The sequence below is a fragment of the Artemia sp. Qi Xiang Cuo genome, chromosome 5 (genome assembly GCF_049724085.1).
Source record: "Artemia sp. Qi Xiang Cuo chromosome 5, ASM4972408v1, whole genome shotgun sequence".
Lineage (NCBI taxonomy): Eukaryota > Metazoa > Arthropoda > Branchiopoda > Anostraca > Artemiidae > Artemia > Artemia sp. Qi Xiang Cuo.
This window is the reverse complement of record NC_142798.1, coordinates 11,651,612-11,662,976: the sequence shown is the minus strand read 5'-3', so window position 1 is coordinate 11,662,976 and position 11,365 is coordinate 11,651,612. Positions and strand designations below refer to the sequence as shown.

The window sequence follows — 11,365 nt, the reverse complement described above, 5'->3', positions numbered from 1 at the left end:
CTTTCAGTAAAAAAAACTTATGTTTTAAATTTAATTTCATAAAGACGATACTTTCGTCAACATATGAAGAATCGTGTATATTGCAATTGTAGCCTATCTGTCGGTTTTATATAACACAAGAGAAGAAAGTTAACGAACAAGAGAGTAGTGAAGAATTATTATATACAAAGTATTATTTGGCAGGGAAAGTCACTAGTGATAAATCACTAGGGGTGGCACCATGATTGGGTGATTTTCTGGGATTAAAGGAACCAAATTTTTTTTCGGGTATAACACATAGATTATCGGGGAAATCCTTGAAAATTCGGGGATATTACAAGCCCTGCTTGATTTCTAATCAGAAAAATCGAAATACTTCATCACAAGAGAAAAGAAAAGCTCCGACTTTGCGGTTGACGCAATAAAGAATTGCCGCAAAATTAATTCAAAGTCAGCCAAATGCCGGCGCCTCTTCCGCGATGGCGCGCCGATGGTGAAGCGACACTTCGGCGGCAGTCAATCGGGCCTTTCGTTGGCAATGTTCGGTTAATGTGCCGGCGTGGCACCGGGGTCTAGTTGCAAGCATGGTACTCAGTCATCTAATATCCGACTTGGAGCTGAACAGAGGTACACTTATATTGCGTGGGCTAATTGTCTCCAGGCAGTCTTTACATTTCTGAAATCGGCATCCCCTTTGTCAACTTAGCGATAACCAGAGATGCGAGGGTGGAGCAAAGCTAGAATAGAATGTGATGCAAACTGTGCAATAATATATAAAATTTTACTAGACGTTCTGACTATAACTGAAAAACACACATTTGACACTACGAAAGCGCATCAAAAATATCATGCGCTTTTTGGTCAACCATTTAAAACTAGGCCATTTTTCAGATAGGTATTACAGAAGTGATCAAGGTAGTCGGCTGGCTTCGTTTGATTGGGTCAGTAGCGAGTCAAACAATATCGCAGACTTCGTAATAGACTGTTGTTTCTTCTTACCTAAGAGGAGATAAAACCGGCCGAAATTCTATACAAATAAAAGAATCAGTCGGGACACCAGACCCTGGCACGATGGGCTGATAGTGTTTGTCTTCAAAAAAAAGGCATTCGAATGCCGTGAAGGGAGTTGACAACAAGATCTTGCTACACAACACCGGTCTACCAATTAATAATTTTGCTATCTTGTTATTTGAACTAACATGGCGATAAGGCTCATAGTTTTGAGTTAAACTAGACGTGTTTATCGCCAAAAAAAGCGGCAAGTTATTTGAAGAAGACATATAATTCTTCTCCCTTAAGACGCCAGACAAGGCGATGTAGCTTTTATGGGCTAGAACTTGTTGAAAGTGTTTGAACTTGTGTTGAACTTGTTTGAAAGTATTGAACTTGTTGATATTAAGTTCTTCGGGCTTTCAGAATTAATTAGCTTCTGATTTTTATCTCTTTTCGGCTACTCAAAAAATTTATAGTAGGCTAACGATTTGATGATGAGGATTGAATTGACAGGCTCTTGTGCAAGAGGCTGACACAAGGGAAATATACGGGGGGGGGGGCGTGAAACATTCTAAGTCCTAAATTCACCCGAATTTCAGGGTACTTCTTATTCAAAACCATATAAAACTGTTTTTTATTATTATTGTCCCCGCTTAATCAGTAAAATGTCCTATCTACGTGCCTGACCAACAAGGTCTATTTCTTTTTATGATTGTGGAGTCTAAAAACTATTTATCTCCAAATTCGAACACTATTTAGGAACAAAAATTTTTTCTTGGTTGTGCTTCTACTCCAAGTAGAACCATAAAAGAAAGTCTTCCTTGTATTTTATCTACCCTTGTAATAGGTAATTTGTTCTTGTCTTATATTAAATTTCCTATATGTGCCTTATAATGTGGCTTACATCTCAATTGCCCTATCTCTCTCTTCTCTATGAATAAAAAGCTTGGAAAAAAATTGATTACGTTAAGCTTCTTGCTTCCGTATCGTCTAAAATAAATTCGATTTCCTGTAATTTGTAATGTCAAAGGACAAAAAGCAGGTAGAAGATTTTGAACAGTAATGAGTTTACTGGAGACTAAAGACGGTTTTTTTTGCATAGGCCTGGGGCATTATTCTAGGTTCTCATTCTTGAAAAAAAATTGAAAAAAAATTGTTTTACTTGTGTTCTGCTTCATTTATAGAATTTTAAGTTAACCCATGATAATATATAGTATTTATGATAACATACTTTTAGGTCTTATCCATGTAAGGTATACCAGATAAATTAATTAAAGTGATTAGTGCTATGTATGAGAATAACACTGCTCCGGTTAAGGTAGGAAATGAGATTAGCAGCTGTTTTTTTTTAAATTATTCAAAGAAACTTTTTACACAAAATAAGTTTTTCAAAAAAATTCAAATGAATTTACTGAAAAAATGTGTAGTGACAGTTTAATATATATATGCTGATATTTAATCTTTAAAATCTTAATTAATTTTTGATTTCTTAAAGTTATAAAAGTGAAAAAATTTAAAAGAATATTTTTCATTGAAGTACAAATTATATTCTGGCTCTTAGAAATCATAGGGTAACCCTTCTCAGATTAATTTCTGCTCGTTTTGAGTTTGACTTATTTTAATTTCTGTTTGTTTTGGGTTTCATTTATTTATTAATACTGATTTGTGGTAATTGTATGCTTGGTAGATTATTTAATTCTATTTTTGTTCATTTTTGGTTTAATGGAGTTCTTTACTTGTTTTGAAAAACTTATTTTGTGTAAAAAGTTTTTTTTGATAAATTTCTGTTTGTTTTGTATTGACATAGTCTTTTTCAGGGAGAAACAGCGAGCCTCTTCTGAAGTTAAACAACCATCCTTTCCATAAAAACCTTTAATACCCCTGGGCCTTACTTACAACCTATGCCTGTAGTCTCTGGGTTTTTTTTTCAACCCCTAAAGCCTTATTATATGATATTTAGACTATTTTTGATAGAATGGCTATCTCAAAATTTCTATTAGACGCACTTCGGAACAATATGACGTGTATGTAAGGGGGAGAGGGTAGCTACCCTCTTATCACTTTGACTCTTAAAAAGGGCACTAGAGTGTCTGATTACCAATGACCCTCCTTTGAAGTTTATATGACCACACTTTCTATAAAAACCCAATATGTCCCTAGGGCAAAACTTACAACCCTTGCCCTGAGGGCTTGGGGGATTGGTTATCCTCAAAGACGTAATTTTCCAGACCTTTCTGATAGGCTTAACAAAATGACAATATCAAAATTTTGATTGGAAGTGTTTGGGCAAATGATAGGCGTGGAGGGAAATATTTGCCCTCTGATTACTTTTGACTAATAAAAAAGGCACTAATCCTTTCAATTTCCAATCAAATGAGCCCTTTTTGAAGCTTCTAAGAAAAAAAATTCTATAAAAAATGTTAAATGCCTCAAAGGCATAACTTGCGATCCTTGTCATGAGGGTTATGGGGGGAGGGTTGTCATCCTCAAAGATATAATTTCCAGAACTTTCAACTATGTTGAACAAAATGGCTATCTAAAAATCTTGATTGCATGTGTTTGGGGAAGTGGTGAGCGTGAGAGTTGGGTTACTTGCCCTCCAATCACTTTCGACTTTATAAAGGGCACCAGCCCTCTGAATTTCCAATTGAACGACCCCTTTTGAAGTTTCTACGACAACGCTATCTATAAAACCTTATATGGCCCCAGGGAATAACTTACAACCTTTGCCGTCGGGGCTCTCGGGGGTTTGTCATCCTCAAATTCATAATTTCCAGAACTTTTAACTACGTTGAACAAAATGATTACCTCAAAACATTGATTGAATGTGTTTGGGGAAATGGTGGGTGTGAGAGGGGGTTTAGTTCCTCTCCATTCCATTTCGACTATGAAAAAGGGCACTAGCCCTTTCAGTTTGCAATACAATAAGCCCTTTTTGAAGTTTCTACGACAAAACTTTCTATAAAAACCATATATGACCCCAGGGCATAACTTACAACCATTGCCCTGAGGGTATTGGGGAGGGGGGGGGGGTTGTCATCCTATAAGACCTAATTTTCAGAACTTTCAACTACGTTGAAGAAAATGAACATCTTAAAATTTCGATTGGATGTGTTTGGGGAAATAGTGGGCGTGAGAGGGGGATTAGTTGTTCTTCAGTCACCTTTGACTATTAAAAAGGGCTCAATTTCCAATTGAATGAGCCCTTTTTGAAGTTTCTATGATAACTCCTTCTATAAAACTTCATTTGCCCCTAGGGTATAACTTACAACCCTTGCCCTGAGGGATTTGGGTGGGTGTTTGTCATCCTCAAAGACCTATTTCCAGAACTTTCAACTACGTTGAAAAAAATATCTATCTCAAAATTTTGATTGTATTTGTTTAGGGAAATAGTGGGCGTGAAGGAAGGGGTTAGTTGCCCTCCAATTACTTTCGACTATTAAAAAGGCATTAGCCGTTTCAATTTCCAATCAAATAAGCCCTTTTTGAAGTTCATACGACAAGGCTTTCTATAAAAACCTTATATGCCCCCAGGGCATAACTTAAAACCCTTTCCCTGAGGGCTGTGGGGCGGGGGTTGTCATCCTTAAAGACCCAATTTCCAAAACTCAACTAGCTTGAACAAAATGACTATCTCAAAATTTTATTGGATGGGTTTTGGGAAAAGGTGGGCGTGAGAGGGGGGTTAGTTACCCTCCAATCACTTTCGACTATTTAAAAAAGCACTAGCCCTTTGAATTTCCATCAAATGATCCATTTTTGAAGTTTCTACGACAAAGATTTTAATAAAAATCTTATATGCCCCCAGGGCATAACTTATAACCCTTGCCCTGAAGACTGTGGGGGGAGTTTCCTGATCAAAGATATAATTTCCAAAACTTTCAACTAGATTGAACAAAATGGCTATCTCAAAATTTTGATTGGATGTGTTTGGGGAAATGGTGGGCGTGAAAGGGGTGTTAGTTACCTACCAATCACTTTCGACTATTAAAATGGGCACTAGCCATTTCAATTTCCAGTTGAATGAGCCCATTATGAAGTTTCTGCGACAACACTTTCTATGAAAACCATATATGCCCCCACAGCTAACTTATAACCCTTGTCCTGAAGGATGTGAGGGGGGGGGTTCATCCTCAAAGACCGAATTTTCAGAACTTTCAACAACGTTGAACAAAATGGCTATCTCGAAATTTTGATTGGATGTGTTTGGGGAAAAGGAGGGCGTGAAAGGGGGGTTAGTTGCCCTCCAATCACTTTTGGCTATTAAAAAGGGCACTAGCCCTTTGAATTTCCAATCGAATAAGCTCCTTTTCAAGTTTCTACGATAACGCTTTCTATAAAAATCTTATATGTCCCCAGGGCATAACTTACAACAGTTGCCCTGAGGGTTGTATGGGAGTGTCCTCCTCAAAAACGTAATTTCTATCTGGAAATCATCTACGCTGAAAAAAAATGGCTATCTCAAAATTTGGATTAGATGTGTTTTGGGAAATGGTGGGAGAAGGGGTGTTAGTTGCCTTCCAATTACTTTCGACGATTAAAAAGGGCACAAGCCACTCCAATTTCCAATTGAATGAGCCCTTTGTGAAGTTTCTACGACAACTCCTTTGATACGAAGTGCTCTGGTCTAAAGGAAAAAAAATACATTGTGCCAACATCGTTCTTTACTTATTTAGCGCTATTGCGCTGCCTATGATTAGGAGTTAAGCAGGGTTGTGTTCTATCCCCCTTTATATGGATTATCTTGATGGACTTTGTCTTAAGGAGCACAGGAAAGGCAATGGGAGACCACGGAATCAACTGGAGAGGTAAAACTCTCCTGGACTTAGATTATGCTGATTATTTAAGCATCCTAGATGAAAATATGAGCAAAATGAATGAACTTTTAGAAGTTTGGGAGTTCAGGGTGCTAGAATAGGTTTAAAAACTAACATTAAGAAGACTGCGTCACTAAGGCTTGGAATAAGTGAAGATGAAAAAGTGACGTTTGGTAACGAAAAGATTGATCAGATGGGCAGCTTCTTTTACCTTGGTGATATCATAGGCAGCGCAATAGCACTGCCTAAGTAAAGAACGATGTTGGCACAATGTATTATTTATTTATTTTCCATACCTGGGCACTTCGTATCGAAGGAGTTGTCGTAGAAACTTCGAAAAGGGCTCATTCGATTGTAAATTGGAGTGGCTAGTGCTCTTTTTAATTGTCGAAAGTGATTGGAGGGCAACTAGCCCCTCCCCCACGCCCATCATTCATCCAAACACATCCAATCAAAATTTTGAGATAGCCATTTTGTTCCACACAGTTTAAAGTTCGGGAAATTATACATTTGAGCAGGACACTCCCCCCACAGTCTTCAGGGCAAGGCTTATAAGTTATGATCTCGGGGCATATAACTGTTTATTGAAATCTTTGTCGTAGAAACTTCAAAAAGGGCTCATTAGATTGGAAATTCAAAGGTCTAGTGCCCTTTTTAATAGTCGAAAGTGATTTGAGGGCAACTAACCCCCCTCTCACGCCCACCTTTTCCCCAAACACATCCAATCAAAATTTTTAGAAGGCCATTTTGTTCTGCTTAGTTTATTTCCAGATAGAAATTAGGTTTTTAAGGAGGGAACTCCCCCGCAGCCCCCAGGGCAAGGGTTGTATGTTATGCCCTGGGGGCATATAAGGTTTTTATCGAACGCTTTGTCATAGAAACTTCAAAAAGGGCTCATTCGACTGGAAAATGAAATGGCTAGTGACTTTTTTAATAGTCGAAAGTGATTGGAAGGCAACTAACACCCCTTCCACGCCCAACATTTCCCCAAACATATCCAATCAAAATTTTGAGATAGCCATTTTGTTCCACGCAGTTATAAATTCAGGAAATTATAACTTTGAGCAGGACACTCCCCCCACAGTGTTCAGGGCAAGGGCTATAAGTTATGCCCTGGGGGCATATAAGCTTTTATTGAAATCTTTGTCGTAGAAACTTGAAAAAGAGATCTTTCGATTGGAAATTCAAAGGGCTAGTGCCTTTATTAATAGTCGAAAGTGATTTGAGGGCAACTAACCACCCTCTCACGCCCACCTTTACCCCAAACACATCCAATCAAAATTTTTAGATAGCCATTTTAGTCAACTTAGTTGAAAATTTTGGAAATTAGGTCTTTAAGGATGACAACCTCTTCCCCCACAACCCTCAGGGGAAGGGTTGTAAGTTATGCCCATAAGGGCATGTATGGTTTTTATAGAAAGTGATGTTGTAAAAACATCAAAAAGGGCTCATTTAATTTGAAATTGAATGGGCTAGTGCCCTTTTAATAGTCGAAAGTGATTGAAGGGCAACTTATCCCCTCCCACGCCCACCATTTCCCTAAACACATCCAATCAAAATTTTTATATATCCAATTTGTTCATTTTGTTATCTATTAAACATAAGTTGGGCTTAAAACCCCCCTTTGCCTTCCCAATGCCAGAACATAATTTGCACTTTACTGAAAAAAATACAAATGAATGTGCATTGTCAGTTTAATATACATATACTGATATCTAGCAGTCAAAATGTTAATATTATTTGATTTATTAAAGTTGTAAAAGTAAGAACATTTATATATTTTTCAGTAAAGTGGAAATTATGTTCTGGCCTTGGGAAGGCATAGGGGTTTTGAGCCCAACTTATGTTAATTTCTACTCGTTTTTGAGTTTGACTCGGTTATTTATTGTTATTTGTGTTCATTTTGGGTTTCCTTTATTTATCATTGCTGATTTGCGGTAGTTTCACGCTTCGTAGATTATTTGATTTTATTTTTGGTCATTTTTGTTTAATGGAGTTCTTTACTTTTCTTTGAAAAAATTATTTTGTGGAAAAAGTTTCTTTTAATTAATTATTAGTAAAGACGGTGGCAGCAGTGAAGATATTAAAAGTAGAATAGCCAAGGCTCAGGGTGTTTTTTCACAGTTGGAAAAAAGTCTGGAAGAATAGAAAGATAAGTCTGCAAACCAAGATTAGAATATTGAAAGCCACAGTGATGACAGTGGTCAAATATGACTGTGAAACATGGGCGATCCGAAAATGATTTGCTAGATGTTTTCGAGAGAAATAGCCCACGGATTGTTCTGGGTACCCGGGTGACTGACCGTATTTTAAACAGTAGGCTGTACGAAAAATGTGGTTCAATCCCGCTTTCTAGGGCTATAATGAAAAAAAGGTTGAGATGGCTAGGGCACGTTCTGCGGATGAAGGATCACAGATTACCGAAGATTGTCCTTTTCGGCCAACTTGCAAGGGCTGAACGGAAAGCAGGTCGTCCTAGTTTGGGGTGGAAGGATGTCATAAAGAAAGACTTAAAGGAAATGAGAACTTCCTAGGAGAGTGTAAAGGGGAAGATTTTGAATAGATTGGGATGGAGGAGGAGCGTGCGTAGCTTTGTTGGCCTCAGGTGGCTTGATGGTGCGGTGAGTTGTTAGTAGTAGTAGTAGTAGTACTTTGAGGGGGATGCTGATAAACTAATCTTCCCTCCCTCTTAGAAAGAATCCCAGAAAGAAAATTTAAAAAGCAAAAAAAAATATTTAGAAAGAAAATATTATTTTGCTTGTATCCTCTTTTATTTTTAAAATGGGAAGTTGACCTATGATATAATATAATATTTATGATAACATACTTTGAGGGAGATGTTGATAAACTAGTCGTGTGCCCCCCTTTCCTTCGCTCTCTTTTAGAGAGAAATTTTCTTAAGAAGAAAATTTAGAAAAAAAATTGGAAAAAAAAATTTACTTCTTTTATTTTTAAAACGTTAAGTTGACCCATGGTAATATGTAATATTTTTGATAACATACTTTAAGAGAGAAGTTGACAAACTAATCGTACCTCCCTGTTTCTCTCTCTCTTCTCTATTTCTCTTTCTCTCTCTCTTCTCTATTTCTCTTTCTCTCTCTCTTTGAAACCAGGGATAGAGTGCCAGAGGCTTAGAGCGTAACTGCTGGTACCTCCAGATATATGCCTCCTACATATGTAGAACTTTAGTGAAGACTGAATGGAGCGTTCTGTACTTACTCTATGGTCAGCATAGATTATTATCTAATTTGATTAAATTGATGATTGTATAAATTGATGATATATTGTGATAAAACATCATCATTCCCTCTCTAACCCTCCCCCTCTCTCTCTCTATCTCTCACTTTTTTTCTCTCTCTTTAATTCTCTTTCATATTTGTGCTAGTATGTCAGTGAGAGGCGTATATTCTCCTCCCTTACAGATCAAGGAGCCTTTTAGTGGTATTAGTGGTAATTATTTATTTATTTGCTGTTTTTTTAACAATAAATCAAAATAGAATCATGATGCTGCGTCTTGAAATGGTCGTGCCTATGGGTCTAATAGTCGTTCTAACATACCTCTTTTAAATGGCCAGCAAAATCATAAAATACTCCCAAGAAGGATTAACTCTCAGAAGTGGATAATGAAAAGTAGAAAATTGATTTTTTTAAGAGACAAGCGGAAAACAAAATTTTCAGTTAAAAAATAAAACCATCTAGTACCATCCTATCATATATCACTACAACATATCACTTACACTATATGCTATCACACAGCCCATAGATCAAGATTGCCACCCTTAGAGATTTATCAGTAATTCTAGTGATTTTTTATATTGCTTACAGAAAAAATCCCTAAATCAGTACATAAATTACTAGATTATTGAAAAAAAATCACTTGCGATTCCTTTTTCACAAGGTGGCAACCCTGTATACGACACAATATAAATCGTAATGCTGTCTCATAGATCACGTAGGTATCACAAAGAAAAATTTTACCTGCTCTTTACATTCTAGGTATCTGCAAAAACAGGCTTCCAGGTGGCAAATGTCCTTGAAGCCATTATAGAACGTATACCTCCTCCAGCCAGTTGTTTGAGGGATTCTGACTTCAAAGCGTTAATTTTTGACAGTTGGTATGATCGCTACAGGGGTGCCATTCCACTTGTTGCTGTTCTTGATGGAAGTATTTCTAAGGGCAGCCGTATATTTTCTTACCATACAAAAAAGATTTATGAAGTTAGAGAAGTGGGAGTATTAAGACCGGATGAATGCCCAGTTACGGCTTTGTAAGTTTTTTTCATTTTGAGTTCCTTGTTAGTACTGAATGAAGGATCTATGAAGCTAGGGAAATGGGAACCTCTCCATTTTTATGTCGGTAGAAATGTGTATTAAATCATTTATGACGCATCAAAAATTATATCAAACAGTTCGTGACTCTGTCTCAAAACTTTATTTTTTAAAATAATAAAAAACTTTAGCGTAAAGAGCGAGGCGTTGAGGAGAAGACCACCCCTTTTATATACAGAATGATTTCTGTTCGTTTTAAGTTTTAGTGTCGCTCCTTACATTCAGTTAAAAAAAACTTGTTTTTTTTTTTTATTTAATTCTGCAATAAGAGGCGTGCAATCACCCCTCAGTACCAATATTACAGGTGTAGTCTAAAATATTCCCGGGAAGCAAGATCAGTTGTACATTAACCCCCCCCCCCCATCTATCTCCCAAACTCCTTTCTATATTTTTGTATAAAAGCTCACTAAGAGTTAGGAAATTTGTGCATGGAAGCGCACTTTTGCAGGCTTCAAGCCCACTCCCCTTTCCTACAGAAAGATCCACTGGCTCTTCCATAATGTCTGATGCGCAGTTATATACCACTGTAGCATACATAATATTATCAAGTGTCAAATGAATAAAGTTACTAAAATGAAGCTATAAAATAAATGTCTATATTAACCGTTTTTTTGTATCGACTACGGATGTCTTTACCTACGATTGTGCCACATTGTAGCATTACTGTCTCTGACACTGGAACGCTCAACACGTAGTTTTTCCATTGTCTTTAATTGATTAGCTATCTCAGAATTTTCATTCGATGGATTTTTGGTACCCTTCAAGCCAAAATTGTCATTTTGCGCTGCAAAACACCACTGTGTGCCGTGGCACATTCATATTTGCTTCTGAAAAAGAGCACTAACTATAACAGTCAATTTTCTTTCTAATTAGTCGTTTCCTGACATTCTAGGAACATTATGTCGATATGATCACCCCTGGGGAAAAAAGAAACAACAAACAAACAAATAAACACGTAACAATGATACTCCTTCTCGGAGAAAAAACAGCAACCAAATTTTACAAATTTTTAGATAGTGAATTGATAGCTCCACAATCTAACATAGCCTATGCTGCTTACCGCATAGCCTGCTTAAAGTTTTTCCTTCACGGCACTCTTATCTTAAAATCCGTGTTGCTTCGGGATCTTGTATTTCTGATGGTAAAATATCAGTCAAAGAGAGGTTTGGCAAGGAGGAGTGTTGTCACCTCTAATGTTTAATATATATTTTTGAAAGATTGTATTCATCTCATTTATCAATAACTCA

The 11,365-nt window shown here is 36.9% G+C and overlaps 1 protein-coding gene across 1 annotated transcript in view; it reads left to right on the top strand.

Moving 5' to 3' along the window:
- Nucleotides 1–438: 438 nt before the first annotated feature.
- The window catches only part of LOC148951808 (translation factor waclaw, mitochondrial-like), an 89,144-nt gene continuing 78,217 nt past the window's right edge, over nt 439–11,365 (top strand). The window contains exons 1-2 of the mRNA XM_089089071.1: nt 439–519; nt 9,786–10,057. Coding sequence (XP_088945197.1) covers nt 439–519; nt 9,786–10,057 — 353 coding nt within the window. The remainder of the gene's footprint in view (nt 520–9,785; nt 10,058–11,365) is intronic.